A 16,810-nucleotide genomic window follows, 5' to 3' on the forward strand; every position below is an offset into this window, starting at 1 on the left:
TCCTGGGGCCGAAGAGCTGGGGGCCGGGTTTGCAGGTTTGTTCTGTCTTTAGTAGGATGTTATAATCTGTGGGTTATGTGTAGTCTTGTAGTTTGGGTTATTTGGACTCTTAAAATAGCATTTGCTGTTTCTCTGATGTTTTTCCCCTGCCCCAAACACCTTCCAGCCTTGGCCAGACCATTGCAAACAAGAAAGGGATGGGGACTTCTGCTGCAGCTCCTGATGACACTGGCGGTGCCCTTGCTTTGGGATCAGGGGGCTCGAGGGGACGGTGACCCTCCGGACAGGCCCTTCCCGCACCCTGCTTGCAACGCGGCAAACAGGAAACGTGTGAGCACTGGCAGTTGTGTGTAACCCGAAAACGGAAAGCTGCCTTGAGTAAGACAGAAAATGAGAGTTCGGGTGCAGAGCAGGTCAAACACCCTCGGTGTGGAACCAGCATCCCTTCCAGCCTGGGGAGCCTCGCTGCCCCGTGCACCCCAAAACTGAGGGTCCTTCTTGGTAGGTGGGAAAGGTAAGCTTTGCTGCTCTGGAGGTGGCTCATGCATCACCTTAAAAAATAGAAAAGCAAGGAAAATAAGGGTATTTTCTCACTGTCGGTGAGCTGGGGCGGGGGTTCTTGCTGCCTGTTGAGGGAGTGCGGCCGGGGATACTTTTCTTATGGCTGGGAGCAGCGTGGGGTGTTTTGGAGGGGAGGCAGGTCGCTGGGAGTTGGTGATGCCGGGAGGCACCCTGCTCAGCTGGGGCCAGGGGCTGTGCTGTTCTCATCCCAGCCCCCCTGCTTGTTGCGTGCCTCTGCTGTGCAGTGGGCTCAGCTCACCCTTCAGGGCTGGGGCAGGTAACTGGGGGCTTCCTCATGCCTTAAACAACCCACCTGCCCCCCAGAGCTCCCACTTCTGCTGTCTTAGAGGCTGGGACCACCATAAAGGCACCTGCTTTCTGCCACCCCCCCACCCGGTGCCCTGTGGGACTCCAGCAACTCCACAAGACCTTCTTCCTTTAAGGGGAAGGGGGTGTTTTTGGGGGGCCTATTCTCGTGTTTCCAGTGTGCCCTGGGATGTAGCAGAATCACCATTTCACATTGTAAAAGGGCAGAGGGCTGGAGCAGCTGGGGGTCTCCCTGGGCTGGGAGCGGAGAGCCGGGCTGTAGCCGGCTTAAGCATGGCCCTGGTTCTGCGTCACTGCTTTTCATGGCTGTGGTTTCCTTCTCTTGGTTTTTCAGCTCTGCCGTGCAGAGAACAACCCCTCGTGGGGATGGAACAGTGGCTGCTGGTGATGCTGCTGCCCACCCGGGATGGGGAGAGGAGAGCGGGCGGGTGGGGGGGTGTCACAAGCTCAGACCCTGCAAGCCAGGGCGAGCACGCAGGCGTGATGGAAACCTCGCCAAGGTTTCAGGCAGCTCTCCCCGGAGGTGACTCACAGCTGTGAAAAGTGGGGGAGGAAATTTAAAAGCTGCTGCTGAGCTCCGAGAAAGCAGGTGGAACCACCACGTTTTGCCCAGACCTCCAGCATCACCTTGGCAGGTCCTTTGCTGGTGTCACCTCCCGGTTGTGTCACCTCCCAGGTGGCCCTCGAGCCCCGGCAGTGCTGGTGCTCGGTGCATCCTCCACAGCCGGGGTGGAGCATGGGGAGGTTTGGGGTGGGTGCGTGGCCAGAGGCAGGAGAAGCCGCTTGCCCGGTGGGTGCTGGGCTCGCAGCCGGTCGGGACGGATGTTGCTCGCTGCAGGTCGAGGCTCCGTTTGCACTGTGCAACTGGAGATAAGCGCCTCTCTTCCTGTTGCCAAACCCGGGGGCCATTTACGCCAGCCAAAGTGACTTTCCAGCTCGGTCCTGCTCCGCTGTCTCCCACCGCACCACAGCAAAGGTCTCCGGCAAGGAAAGAGCTGGCCAAGGCCCAGCACCTACTGGTTTGCCCCTCACCAGGACCGAGCCGCGAGCCATGGCCGAGCACCGGGCGGCCACCAAGGGCCGGCGCATGGGCTCCAGCCGGCGCAAGCAGCTGCGTGAGGGCTCTGGCGAGGCAGCGGCAGCAGCCTCCGGCCCCATTGAGGAGCTGCCACGGGCATCTGAAATAGTACAGAGGGTGCCGGACTTCTTCAGGGAGCGGAACAAGGACCAGGCGGGGTTTGTCACCCGCTCGGACATGCAGGTAAGGGATGGGGAAGTCTTCTCAGGTCAAATGCCACCAGGGTGGCTGGAGTTTGGATGATGGATTGTTTTTTTCCCCTGATTTGCTTGGTTCTTAGAAATTGCAGGAGGAAGATTTCCCTTGCAGCATGGAGGAGCTGGAGCTCATCTTTAATGGGCTGGATGCTGCCGGCGCCGGGCGATTAAGCACCGAGGAGTTCACTGCCAGGCTCTGTAAGTGCTGGCATGCTGCCTCCAAACAGCCCGGGCTGATCCTGGACACAGCCCTTGGGCTGTCCTGGGGGGAACCTGAAATGGTCCCCTTGCTGGGCGGCACGTGATGGCCCAACAAGTGTCCCCATGGCCGGGTCTCAGCCCACGGCTCACTTGGTGAGGTGTCCTATTGTGCCAAAGCAGCTTCTTGAAACCATGGGGTGGGAAATGTCCCAGTTTGGGCTTTGGTGTCACCCCTGCTGGGCACTGAGGGTTTGGGGTATCTGTCATCAGGCCAATTCCTGAGCTCCCAAAAAGCTGCCAGGGACCACCGCCGGCGGAAAACGGCATCCCGGAGGGTCCGCTTGGTCCTCCCCAGCCCAGCGTTGGAGGGGGCAGACAGCGAGGAGCAGAGACAGTTTGCTGCCTTCATGGACCAGCTGGGCACAGCCAACGCCTCTGAAGAGTAAGCCGCCCTGTTTAGCACCCATGGGTGTCCTGCAGGATGGGGGCAGAGCTGCCATAGGGGGAAAGGCTTGGGGCAGGGCAGGGTTTTTGCTTCATCTGGTCCCCATGCAGGCAGCGAGCCCAAAAATGCCTTGGAGGTGCCTTTGCCCCAAGTGCCAGAGCAGAGGACAGGATCGTGGTCACCCCAATGCTCATCTGTCCCTCAGGACCGTGTGTCCTGCACGGTGTGAGCTAAATGACCCAGGATCCCCCAGCTCTTTGCTAGTCTTTGGGGGGTTCTGGGGAGATGCTCACCACAAAGCACCCCTCTCCCTGCAGGCAGGAGATCTGGCAGCTCTGGGTGAAACTCTGGCAGGACGAACCCCAGCTCCTGGGCAACCTCGAGGACTTTCTGGCCAAGATGAGGCACCGCATTCAAGAAGCCAGGAGCAAGAAGGAGGCTTTGGAGGTGACCCTGAACAAGTGAGTCACCCCTGGGCAGTGGACAGGGATGGGGCCCCCTACTCACCCCAGCCATGGACAGGCACTCAAGGACGGAGAAACCTGGGGGCTTTCAGCATCTCCATCAGTGCCTGGAGCAGAGGTTTTGCTGGGAGCTGACGTTTGGGGTCGGGCTCCCTCTACAGTCACGCACGGGATGGCAAAAGTGCTGGACTCAGACTGCCGGACACGTCCTTGCTGGGTGAACCCCTCTGGGCAAACCTGGCTGCAGCCTGCAGGTCCTGTGGGCAATGTGGGGTCCCAGGGACCTGCACCCACTGCGGCAGGGTCTGACCACTCCCTTGGCCTTGCTGTCCCTGGCAGGCATGTGGCTGAGCATGACAAGGAGGTGCAGCAGCTCTGCGAGGCCCTGGAGCAGCAGATCCAGCAGGAGCAGCAGCGGCTGGAGCAGGAGGTGGGCCACCAGCTGCTCCTCTCCACTTGCCACCCACCGTGGGAGGGGACCCAGAACGCCTGAGCCACTGCGGCAGCTCCCAGAAGGACAAGTGGGTGCTAATCTACCTTGTTGCCATCCCAGAGCATGGCCCGGAGCCACCAGCACAGCATGGAGCTGCAGCAAGCACTGGATGCCAGTGAGAGGGAGGTGCAGCGCTTGGTCACGGCGCAGAGGGAGGTGAGCTGGCTCCAACCCCTGGTCCCTGGGGTGCCGTGCGTCCGGGGTCTCTGGGCTGTGCCTGTAGCATCAACTTGGTGTTGTACACCTGATGTCGGTCTGTCCCTGCCAGTCCTTGATGCAGGTTGTGACATAGGACCTCCATTACCTCTCCTGTCCCACCCCTTCCCCACACTCCCCTCTGTCCTCAGAGCACCCGATTTGAGTTTCCCACTCTCCACCCTCAGGGATAAAAATTCAGCCCCAGGTCTACAGGAGATGGTTGTGCATCATTCTTTGGCATGGGTTTCATGGGGGTCCTGGCTGGGTGTAAGTGTCCTGGTTGCCATCCTGCAGCTGGAGACGCGGTGCCACAGCCTCCGCAGCATGCAGCAGGCCACCAGCACTGAAAACAGGCAGCTGGAGGAGAGCAACCGGGTGCTGGAGGACCGCCTGCAGCACCTCCACCAGCAGCTCCAGCAGACCCACAGGAGCCTGCAGACAGCGAGGGCAACGCTGGTTCGGGAGCATGTGGAGGAGCCCAGGTGAGTAGCTGAGTGAGCAGCATCTCCCTCTGCACCTATGTGGTTTCCTCCTGGGAGCTGCTGTGGATGGGGAATGAGTTTGATGGGTCTCAGCCATGGCGGTGCTTCAGTGGTCTTCATGGAACACATTAATCATGATTTGGTGTGAAAAGCATCAGAATAAAAAACCAGGCCTATCTACACCATGCAGCGAATGTGTCCCTGCAGGGCAGTGCCAGGGATGTCCTTCACCCAGAACCCAACAAGGACGGATCCAAGGGTTGTGGGGTTTGCTGTCCTGCTCCAGCACATCACTGCCTCAAGGGCTGGGGACAACCCTGGGGCAGGGATGGACACGGTGAAGAGGATGCAATTGCCATTTTGACACCTGTGCTCTGTCTTTGTAGGGACAGAGAGGTGGCAGAGCTGCCTGGCGAGATGCCCCTGTCCCCACAGGTATTTCAGCTGGGTACACGGCGTTGGGACGGGGGGTGTCTGTGCTCCAGGGCCTCGCACTGTTTGGTTTGGGACTGCCAGGAAGCCCAAGAGCACAGGGTGCTTCTGCAGCAGAGGCAGTGCCCTTGAAAGTTTTCTTAAACTGGGTCAGCGTGGTGCCCTATGGATGCTTGGGAAGGGAGGGGGGGTAGCAGCACGGTACTTCTGATACCCCCAAGATTTCGGATGGGTATGTCTGGATACTGCCGGAGAGCGCAGCATCATTTCACATGGTTATGCTTCCTTGCCAAGTGCTTTTCTTCCTCTTCTTCCCACCCTCTTTACTGCAGATCAGTCTGGAGAAGAGTGAGAAGTACCTCTCCGAGATGCAGATCAGGATGGGGTCCCAGAGCACCAAGCCCAAAGCCAAGAGCACCCATCAAGTGTAAGGGGTCCTGGGTAGCAGCTGCTGTTTCAGCTCACGCCCTTGACATCTGCGAGCTGGTGCCAAGCACCCAAGTCCTCCACCCACCCCAAGCAAAACACAATATTTAGTCCTTTTAAGGCTTCTTTCCCACCCACTCATCTCTCATCCCAGAGCTCAGATTTCTTACCCCGGCTCGTCGCCCTGCATCACTCCCTTGGGTCAGGCACTTGCTGTATCTGGCCAAAAGTTGTCTTTTCACCTCTAATAATGTGAACACAGAGCCTGGGAAGAAGCACACTTGCTTGCCGGGCAGGATACAGCCCTGGGTCTGGCTCCCAGGGTGTGCATCCCCCTTTCCCCTGTCCCCATCACTGCCTGTGTGAACCTCCAGTACCCCTGGAGGGTAAATACAATCGGGTTTGGAGAGGGATGGGGTGAGATGATGGAGGAGAGACCCCCCTGGTACTGGCCCAGGTGGGTGGGAGGGAGCTGCAGCCTGACCCAGGGGCTGGGCTAACCCCCCACCATTTTCTGCCCTTTCCAGGGTTTGGGAAGCGCTGCCAGCAGAAATAAGCATTATGGGAGCCCCGCTGAGAGCGAGCTCCACAGACGAGGACCCCTTCGCAGAATTTCTGAAAGAGGAACACTTTTCTGACCAAAGCTCTTTGTTAAGAGAGATGAATGATGCAATAGTGACTTTGAGCAAACAGCTGAAGCCACAGGGACTGGGTGCACCTCCTGCGCTGGCAGATGCTGCCTGTCACCCCCAGAACGATGCTGAGCTCCAGACAGGGCCAGAGGCATCCGCAGCACATGGCACAACCCCCAGGATCCTGCAAGAGACCCTTCCCGGCCATGTTGGTCATGAGCTGTTTGAAGGAGACCTGAAAGAGGGACCAGCCACAGCTGAGCTTTGTGCTCCAGACACGACACGAGCTGGTGCGTCCGTGGGAGCCAGGCACCGTGGGGCTCAGGAGCCGGGGGCAGAGCAGGGAGAGAGCCCAGAGGAGGCACAGAGGATGATATTCCTGCAGGGAAAGGGTGCTGGTGTGAAGGAGATGATGCTAAAGGCAGCTGAGCATCTGCAAGGAGCACCAGGAGAGAGCGTGGAGGCAGCAGAGCAGGTGCTTGTGGAGGTGGAGGGAGAAGGATGGATACAGGAAAAAATGGGCTGGGAAAAGGCACAGCTCCTGGGAGAAGCTGAGGAATCGGCATTAAACCAGGGAGAAAATCTGGAGGCAGGTCTGGGGTCACCTGAGGCTGGGGAGACAGGTCTAGCAGTGGGATGGCAGCTTGCCACAGATGAGCTTGGCCCAGCTGCGGCTCTGGAAGAGTGTGCACAGCCCCCAGGCGCAGAACCGGGGGAAGAGGCTGACCTGCCATCGGGCGTCTCTGAGAAACTTGAAATACAGCCTGGAGAGCACCTGGAGGCAGAGCCACCATCCTGGGGTGAGGCACAAATGGGAGCAGCCCAGGGTGATGATGTCCTCCCCGAGGTGACAGTGGCTCCTGACCCCGGGATGCCGGAGGAAGAGCACATCAGTGCAGAGGCGCAGCCCTGGGGAGAGACCTTAGATGCCGACGTGCCACCAGCCCAGGCTCAGCATGGAGCGAGCAGCAGAGCTGGGGCCGAGGAAGGGGAGATGGAGGTAACGCAGCCCTGGGAGGCAGAGCAGCAGCCGCAGGGTGAGTCTGTGAGGGGAGACGCAATGTGGGGAGTGAGCGTAGGTGAAGAGGCGCTGCTGCCACCCGCCGACACGCAGGAAGGGGGAAAGGGAACAGATGTGCAACCGCTGGAGGCGCAGAGTAGCGATGCCAATGTGCAGCTGCTTGCTGAGGTGGCGGCAGCTCTGCAGCCCCCAGGTGGGGCTGGCTCCCTGGGGGCAGAGCAGGGAGGTAGCACGGCTCCAGGTGTGCAGCCACCAGAGGAGGATGATAAACCAGAGTTAGGGATGCAGGATGAAATAGGTGCTGCTATGGTGCTCAGTGAGGGACCTTCCCCAGCAGAAACAGCTACAGCGAGCCTGGACCTGTGTGGGTTGTTCCCAGATAAGGCTCAGGCGCTGGAACTGGTGAAGGAAGAGGACTCCCAGGGAGATGTGCAGCAGCATGGGGGTGCCAGCCCAGAAACCCCAAGAGGCGGGGAGGGTCCTGCAGTAGGACATTTCACGGAGCGTAGGGAACACAAGAATAGTCAATTTAGGCTGCCACAGCAGCCTGTGCTTCACCCCCCTGGAGCGGCCATCAGGCAGGGAGAGGGGGCTGCTGCAGGCGTGCAGCCCCCTGGGGAAGCTGTAATCCTGGACACGCTGGAGGCTCACAGCACTGATGCCGATGTGCAGATGCCTGCAGAGGAGGATGAGCTCAGGTGGACCCCAGGAACCAGCATGGAGGCAGATCTGCAGCCCGTGAGTGAGGCTGGCTCCCTGGATACAGGGCGGAGAGGGAGCATGGCTCCAGATGTGCAACCTCTGGATGAGGCTGATAAACCAGAGCTAGTGGAAATGGAGGCAGAAGACACCCAGGCAGACACAGAGCTGCATGGGGGTCTCAACCTTGAAGCCCCAAGGGGAGGGGTGGGTGGAGCAGCCATGCAGCTCATGGAGGAGGCTGAGGATGGGGGATATGAGCAGAGCGAGCATGGGCTGCCACAGGAGCAGGTGCTTGACCCGCAGGGAGCAGGAGCGGGGCCGGGAGAGGGGGCAGGTGCAGGCATGCAGCCTCAGGAGGAGGCTGGAATCCTGGAGACTCTGGTCGCCCAGAGTCTCAATGCAAACATGCAGCCTCTTACTGAGATGGAAGAGCTCAAATCAGCCCCAGGAGGGAGCATGGAGGCAGATCTGCAGCCTGTGAGAGAGGCTGGCTCCCTGGATACAGAGCAGGGAGGGAGCGTGGCTCCAGATGTGGAACCTCTGGATCAGGCTGATAAGCCAGAGTTAGTAGAAATGTTGGAAGAAGAGGACTCCTGGGTAGACACGGAGCTGCGTGGGGATGTGAGCCCAGAAACCCCAAGAGGAGGGGAGGGTCCTGCAGTAGGACATTTCACGGAGCATAGGGAACAAGAGCAGGGCAAGCATGGGCTGCGACAGCAGCTGGTGCCTCACCCCCCTGGAGTGGCCATCAGGAACAGAGAGGGAGCTGCTGCAGGCATTCAGCCGTGGAAGGAGGTTTTAATCCTAGATATGGTGAAGGGCCAGAGCCCTGATGCAAACGTGCAGCCACTCACAGAGGAGGATTTGCTCAGGTGGACCCTAGGAACGAGCATGGAGGCAGATCTGCAGCCCGTGAGTGAGGCTGGCTCCCTGGATACAGGGCGGAGAGGGAGCATGGCTCCAGATGTGCAACCTCTGGATGAGGCTGATAAACCAGAGCTAGTGGAAATGGAGGCAGAAGACACCCAGGCAGACACAGAGCTGCATGGGGGTCTCAACCTTGAAGCCCCAAGGGGAGGGGTGGGTGGAGCAGCCATGCAGCTCATGGAGGAGGCTGAGGATGGGGGATATGAGCAGAGTGAGCACGGGCTGCCACAGGAGCCTGTGCTTCACCCCCCTGGAGCGGCCATCAGGCAGGAAGAGGGGGCTGCTGCAGGCGTGCAGCCCCCTGGGGAAGCTGCAATCCTCGAGGCTCACAGCACTGATGCCGATGTGCAGATGCCTGCAGAGGCAGAGAAATTAAAATTAACCCCAGGAACAAGCGTGGAGGCAGATCTGCAGCCCGTGAGTGAGGCTGGCTCCCTGGATACAGGGTGGAGAGGGAGCATGGCTCCAGATGTGCAACCTCTGGATGAGGCTGATAAACCAGAGCTAGTGGAAATGGAGGCAGAAGACACCCAGGCAGACACAGAGCTGCATGGGGGTCTCAACCTTGAAGCCCCAAGGGGAGGGGTGGGTGGAGCAGCCATGCAGCTCATGGAGGAGGCTGAGGATGGGGGATATGAGCAGAGCGAGCATGGGCTGCCACAGGAGCAGGTGCTTGACCCGCAGGGAGCAGGAGCGGGGCCGGGAGAGGGGGCAGGTGCAGGCATGCAGCCTCAGGAGGAGGCTGGAATCCTGGAGACTCTGGTCGCCCAGAGTCTCAATGCAAACATGCAGCCTCTTACTGAGATGGAAGAGCTCAAATCAGCCCCAGGAGGGAGCATGGAGGCAGATCTGCAGCCTGTGAGAGAGGCTGGCTCCCTGGATACAGAGCAGGGAGGGAGCGTGGCTCCAGATGTGCAGCCCCTGGATCAGGCTGATAAACCAGGGTCAGTGGAGAAGGTGGAAGAAGAGGACTCCTGGGTAGACACGGAGCTGCGTGGGGATGCCAGCCCAGAAACTCTTCTGGGAGGGGGGATCTGTGCAGCCATGCATCTCATGAAGGAGGCTGAGGATGGGGAACATGAGCAGAGTGAGCACGGGCTGCCACAGGAGCCTGTGCTCAATCTGCAGGGAGCAGGAGTCTGGCAGGGCGAGGGGGTTGCTGGAGGCATGCACTCCCCTATGGAGGCTGTAATCCTGGACATACCAGAGTACCAGAGCACTGAGGAACTCAAATCAACCCCAGGGAGGAGCACAGAGGCAGGTATGGCACCCCTGGGTGCAGCTTGGATGCAAGAAGGGGTGCAGAGCCAGACTCCTGCTTTGGAGGCAGGTCTGTGTGCAGCTTACACCGCACACCTATGGGAGGGGGCTGCTGGTGCAGATGTGTCCTCTCTGGCTGAGGCTGCTTTAGATCCTGAGTGTGCCACTGCTGCCAAGGGTCCTTGTCTGGAGCAAATGCTGGGAACACTCGCTGGTCCGGATGGGCAGATCCTGGAGTATACCCAGACACTGCAAATACCGCAGGGAGAGAGTGCTGATGCAGAGGAGAGGCCTTTGGATGGAGCTCAAGGTCTGGAAGTGTTGCAGGAAGAAAGGCTGGAAGCAGGGGCAAGGATTTTAGTTGAAACTCGGAGTCTAGGGATAAAGCAGACCCATGATGATGGTGCATCTGCACTGGACCCCCCAGTCTCCAAAGCGACATTACAAATCAGCACGCTAAAGCTGGAACCAATGATGCAGGAGGATGTTCTCGTTCCAGATGTGTGGCGGCTAGGCGCTTCAGGACAGGCAGCCCAAAGTGAGCTTCAGGAGCAGGTCTCAGCGCAGGCAGATAAGATGAGTCTTCACGCTGCTTCCCAGCAGCTGGAGAAGAAGCTGCTGCATGGGATGGAAATGGAGCGGGGAGCTGCCGGACCTGCCAAACCTCCAAAACAAGAGGTGCCACCAGTGTCAACCATTCACGCAAGGGTCCAAGAGGAGGAAGAAGCTGGGAGTGATCAGTTGGGGATGGTCCTCAGAGGCAGCTCACTGGGGGATGCAGCCAACAGCAGCATGCAGCCTCAAAGGCAGCTCTTGGGAGAACAGCGTGAAGACCTCAGTGTTGGTCAACAGGAGAAGCAGCAAAAGATTGGGCAGAAAATGAGCCAGGAAGGTGAGCCCAGCCCAGGAGAGCCAGGGGCTGTGACTGCAGATGGGGCAGGAGCTGCCCCAAGGGGTTCTTCTGAAGCCTCCCTGGACCCAGACCACCTCTACAATGTGCTGTTCGTTGGGGACTCCCATGTGGGCAAAACATCATTCCTGTACCGGTTGCACGCCAACACCTTCAACCCACACCTCACTGCCACAGTAGGTAGGTCTCCTCCAGCTCCTCTCCAGCACGGCTCTGCACCTGCTTGGCTGACCTGCACAATTCCTTTTCCTCCACCCTAGAAGCTGCTGGTGGTCATTACGTGCATGTTACAGCTCATGCCAAGCATGCTATACAACCTGGCACCAAGGACCAAACAGGACCACTGACTTCACGTGTCTCGATGCTCCTCAGCAGGCAATGCTGGTCCTCCTTGCCTTCTTTAGGGCAACAATACTAATGGCCCTAGTGCTTTTCTCTCTGCTTTGCCTTTCAGCTATATCCTCCTCTCAACCAACCTGTTTCTACTCACCATGAGATCAGAGACCTTCCCAAAATCCAGCCATCAAAGATATAAAAGCTGGAGGATCACTTAAGACCAGCCACTTGAGCTGCAGCCTTAGACCACACCATGTGCCACCTTCACCCATCCTCTGTCACGGGGTGGACTCTACAGCATCAAAATATTCCTCTTTGTGTCTCCTAGGACTGGATTATCAGATCAAAAACCTTGTCGTGGACAACAAGCGCTTTGCTCTCCGCCTGTGGGACTCAGCTGGTCAAGAAAGGTGAGGTGTTGTGCTGTCTGCTTAAGGAGAGCAACCTGTGGTTTTCTTTTTTTATTATTGTTATTATTTTCCTGGTAGTTTAGTGGAAATGCATGTTCTTGGCTTTGCCAAGCAAAGGAGGCGTTGTTTAAGAAGGGACTCTGTACAGCGTGTGATCTGATAAAGAATAATAAAGGAAGTAATTAAGATAAAAATAAGCACTCAGGCTGTTTGTATGACCTCTGTGATCAGGACAGGAGCAAAACCAGGGGTTTGCCTTTATTTGCAGACATGCATTTTCAGCTTTCCCACGGGGATTTCAGACCGCTTCTAGGTGAAACCTCCTTAGACCTTATCGGTGACCATTTAAAATGCAGGTACCAGAGCATCACCAAGCAGTTCTTCCGGAAGGCGGATGGGGTCGTGCTGATGTACGATATCACGTCAGAGTACTCCTTCTCAGATGTGCGGTACTGGCTGAGCTGCATCCAGGTGGGTGAAGCAGAAAAAACCTCATTCTATCCCCAAGGTCTTGGAACTGGCAGTGACTTCCCCGCCTGACCTCTGCCACCGGTTAGGGACGGACACCTGGGGGTGACCAAGCCCTTTGTAAAGGGCATTTTGCTTTGTTTTGGTCAGAAAATAATTTTTCTTGGAGCATTTAAATTCAGATACTGACAATTTTAACGTTTTTGCAGTGTTTCCTGGGGTACTTTGTTGATAGCATTGTTATGATAATGATCAACTTTTTTTAAAAAAAACTTGGCAGAGGAATGGAGAATGTGGAAAGTAATTTTGATAATTTAAATCAAGAATAGTCCACTTTGTCCTGGGAAATGGGAGGTAACTCTTGTCTTATTAAAAACTTCTTGTCAGAGATTTCCAGTCAAGTACAAAGTCAGTGTTCAAAAATGCTGGAACAAAACAGGAGGCCGCCTTGCTCAGTGCCAGTAAATCTCATCCAGAGCATCTTCTGGAGGGTTTCTGAAGTTGAACACAGTGAATTCACTGCGAGGGTAACTCATCCAGTGCTCTGTCTTGTTAATAGACTAGGATAAATGATTTAAGGAAAAAAAAATAATCCCTTTCTTAAATGCTGTTAAATTCGTTTAAGAATTTAAGGTTTTGTTATTGGCCCAAATCCATGGACATCCTTCATGGTGCTCCAGGATGTGTCTAGATAGCGTGGCTGGCTGCGTTTCAAGGGAGATTCAGACGCACTCCTGATCCCCTTCCCTCTTTAACTGTCCAGGAAGGAGCAGAAGATGGAGTCGCTATTCTGCTCCTCGGGAACAAAACTGACTGTGCTGCAGAGAGACAGGTCCCTACGAAGGATGGGGAACGCTTGGCTGAGGTAAGTGCATGGTCCTGCTAAACCCTCGAATGCTGGGCTCAGGTTTGGGCCCCTCGGGACAAGAAGGGCCTTGAGGGGCTGGAGCGTGTCCAGAGAAGGGCAGCGGGTCTGGGGCAGGGTCTGGAGCACAAGTGTGCTGGGGGGCGGCTGAGGGAGCTGGGGGGGTTTAGCCTGGAGAAGAGGGGGCTGAGGGGAGCCCTTCTCGCTCTCTGCAGCTGCCTGAGAGGGGCTGGAGTGAGGGGGGGTTGGTCTCTGCTCCCAAGTCACCAGGGACAGGACGAGAGGGAACGGCCTCAAGCTGCATCAGGGGAGGTTTAGGTTGGGTGTGAGGGAAATGCCTTCCCTGCCAGAGCGGTCAGGCCCTGGCACAGGCTGCCCAGAGAGGTGGGGGAGTCACCGTCCCTGGGGGGGGTTCAAACACCGTGCAGACGTGGCCCTTGGGGACATGGTTTAGGAGGCCTGGGGGTGTTGGGTTGGTGGTGGGACTTGATGATCCCAGAGGTCTTTTCCAACCTTCATGGTTCTATGATTCTGTGAAAGTGTGCTGTCCACCCAAGTTAAGCAAGGGCAGCTAAGGGTGGATGCCACCAGCCTGAGGACCTGGAGAAAGGTGAAAGACCTTAACTTACCTTTTGTGCATCGGTGTGTGGCCAAGTGATCTTTGAACCCATCTTCCACTCTTTCCTGCCTTGCTTTCCCCTTGACATTTTTGTTTTGACTCAGCACTGCCCCAGTAAAACAGTTTATGGAACTGGATCTATAAATTAAAACATTTTCAGCTCCACTTATCTTATCTGTGAAGTGTCACTTATCTTCCCAGCAAAATATAAATAATAAAACCATCAAGGCCTATCCTGTTTCAAAGATACTGAAATGCTTAAAGTACGATTAATCTCTTCACATGTAGATGGCTAATAAAAATTAGGCAAGAAGAATCTGACCTTTACCGACTTAATTTCAAAGTTTATGTGATTTGGGTCAGTATCCATTGACCAGTTTTACAAATGGAGACGGAAGGGCAAAGGATTAAATGCTTCTTCCCCCTACCCCAACCAGTCACTGGTAGGCACAAAAGGCCCAGGAACATCTAGTCATGTCTCCATATTCACTCCACTAACCAGAGGGCACCGCATCTCATTCTGTTTGCAGCGTCAGCCTTTTTCTTGATATTAAACGTTGGTGTTGTAGCTACCAGAAGAGCTGGATTTCACCTTCACATTCCCATAAATAAATTATTGAGTTATTTCTTTCCTTGAGTCCTGCTTCCCTTTGACCATGACTGACCCCTGGCTGTTTACTCCCATGTTAAGCTATTCCAATGCAAGAATATTACATTTCTCTTCGGGGTCTGTGTCTTCCAGGAGCATCAGCTCATGTTTTACGAATGCAGTGCTGCCTCGGGCCAGAATGTCGCCGAGTCCATGGTCAGCTTAATCAGGTGAGGCATGTACATGGATTTTGCCAGCTGTCCTGAATTTAATGGGCACCCTCCCTGCTTTTTAAACTCCAAATGCTGATGTGTTACTGTCACCAGAGACACCATGTGCCCAAATATCAGGGAAACTCAGAGCAGCATGTGTATGGTGGGGATGAGCCGGAGAGATGTGCTTTAAGATGCCTCCTGAATATCTAGCATTGCAAGGAGATTAATAGAGCCCTTCTCGGGATGCTGCTGATTTTGACAGAAATCAGTTCTGTCTGTGATTTGATTTAGGTTGGCATTTTTAGCAGAGTTTGTGGTTCTCAAATCACACCAAGCTGAAAGGCTCCTAACTCCTTTCCGCCATGCTGAGCCTCTCTTACTGATGCTTGTCAAGACAAATAGCACAGCAATACAAACTATGGGGGAAATATCCAGCTAACTTGCTTCATTTTCTCCCAGGTTGCTCAAAGTTCGTGAAGATGAATTGAAAAACAAGGCAGAAGAGGTACCAAAGCCACCTCAGAAGAAAAAAGGCTGCTGCTGGTGATGGGCAGACCCCCCCACAGTTGTGATCTGAAACTGCAGTGACAGCCAGAAAAGCATAAAAATAACCCTCAGGCACCATCTCTGCTCCCTGTGTGTCTGCCTTGCCTGATGTCCCTTGGATGCCGAGAGCAAAAGCCGCTGTGGAGGAGCTGGCTGTCACCCGGCCCCTTCCCTGCTCATCTCCTGCCATTATCCCAGGGCACACGAGCCCTCCAAAATACCTGTTGGGAAACTGTACTGCTTTCTTTTGGAGACAAAAAACAGGCTAAGGAAAGAGGCAGAAAAGGAACCCAGCTGGATCTGAGATGCTGGAATGATACTGGAAGCAGCAGGGAGCAAAACCGAGTCTTGGGATAAAAGAAATGAATACCAGGAGTCACCTGAAGGCCAGCATATAAAACAAGAGGGTTTAGGGCTGTCGGTGCTGCTGTGCAGCGGTGACTTTTGCTCTCACTTTGTAATCTGATCAGATTTGATGCAGAACAATGAAATAAGCAATATATCCTAAATGCACTTTGTAGGCCTCTCCAATTAGGCAAGGTAGAGCTAGTCTCCTGGTTTATTGTGCCAGTGAGCAGCAACGGGTCTTGACAGAAAACTACTAAAAACTTTGCTCAAAGTATATTCAAAAGCACCAAGAGCACATCCAGGGTAACAGAAAGAACACTGGGGTGGTGGGATATACGATCAGATAAATGCTTGCAAGACCTCTTTTCATCGCGTTGCCCCCAGAGCAGATTTTTGCACTATTGCAGCAGATCTCAGGATGGGCAGGGAAGAGCAAACTGCCGCACCCTGCCCTTCTGCAACGGAGACGGCGTCTTCCTGAAGTACTGAATCAGTTTTAAAACCCAGCATGGAAAATCTCAACAAGTGCATGTCACAATTTCAAGGTTTTTCTTCTTTCAGCTTGATGCAGAGAAAGACATACAGACTAAATAAATAAGAAACAAGTGTTATACTTTAGTATTTTTATATATTACATGTGTTGTCTCGTCCCCCAGCAGTTCAACAGATGTATTTAAAGACTGTGCTTACATGCAGATTTGGGGGAAATAAGTCTGCTCAGATGGGTTTGCTTTTTGCTGCCATTATTATTTATAAGTACATTATGGCAAAGCATAATACTAGCCAGCTTCTGCTTTACAAAAATATAGTGCAAGAGTTTTCTAAATAACACTATATATTTTTAAAAAAGGATATAATTTTGCATGTTTCTGACTCTGTTATAGCTCAGCTTTCCAAGGAAACGAGGCTTAAGAGCTCCTGTTGCCCATCTATATGTACATGTTTTCTGGAGATGTTTTCTGAGCTCTGGAGTCCATGGGCTGTTTTTAGCAGTCCCCAATGGGCAGAAGCTGCAAAGCTATGAGATGCTACGACTTCTGTATGAATAAAGGCCTGAGTAACTGAGACTAATTGCCATCCCCACTGATGGAAAAAGTGCAGTTTACTCTTTATCAGACAATGACAAGTCTCTATGGGAGAGCCCTGCGATGCCCAGAGCCAGGCAAGAGCAGACTTTTTTGGTTCCGCCGCTCACAGAATTACCCCTTCGAATGGGGCCAGCTCTGTGTGATACCCGTAAGCGCCTGGTGGAAATAGCATTGATTTGCAGATGGAGACAGACAGAGACCACAGATAGACGAAGCTCATGCTCAGAAAACGTCCAGGTTGTGAGCTTCACCAGGTAGGGTATGACTTTGCAGTGACACAGGAATATCCAAGGCTTTTAGAGATGAGCTCTCTCCTCTGCACGCCCCATCTCAGTGGTCCAACACCTCCATACCACTAAAGCCCCTACCCTCTCAGGGTCTCCCCCCAGCCTACCTCCCCCCAGGCCATCCTCTCTTGGCAGTAATCTTTAAAAGACTTTCTTTTCTTAATGCAATATATTTATACTCCCATTCCATGTCGATCATGCTTTGCCATATTTCACTACAAAATATGTTTACTGACAGACAGTGGGAGCAGCCTGAAGACCACAGCTCCTCAGGAAGAGTTTA

General features: G+C 54.9%; 1 protein-coding gene across 1 annotated transcript; it reads left to right on the forward strand.

Moving 5' to 3' along the window:
* Nucleotides 1-1,060: 1,060 nt before the first annotated feature.
* RAB44 (RAB44, member RAS oncogene family) lies at nucleotides 1,061-16,218 on the forward strand. Its single transcript, XM_075115934.1, has 15 exons — nucleotides 1,061-2,149; nucleotides 2,247-2,361; nucleotides 2,635-2,806; nucleotides 3,127-3,270; nucleotides 3,613-3,703; nucleotides 3,827-3,922; nucleotides 4,259-4,446; nucleotides 4,833-4,881; nucleotides 5,211-5,305; nucleotides 5,832-10,936; nucleotides 11,421-11,502; nucleotides 11,859-11,973; nucleotides 12,734-12,835; nucleotides 14,197-14,273; nucleotides 14,718-16,218. Exons 1-15 carry the CDS (start codon nucleotides 1,940-1,942, stop codon nucleotides 14,803-14,805), a joined length of 6,729 nt encoding a protein of 2,242 aa, XP_074972035.1. The 5' UTR covers nucleotides 1,061-1,939; the 3' UTR covers nucleotides 14,806-16,218.
* Nucleotides 16,219-16,810: the final 592 nt, after the last annotated feature.

This window comes from Phalacrocorax aristotelis, chromosome 21 (assembly GCF_949628215.1).
Source record: "Phalacrocorax aristotelis chromosome 21, bGulAri2.1, whole genome shotgun sequence".
Lineage (NCBI taxonomy): Eukaryota > Metazoa > Chordata > Aves > Suliformes > Phalacrocoracidae > Phalacrocorax > Phalacrocorax aristotelis.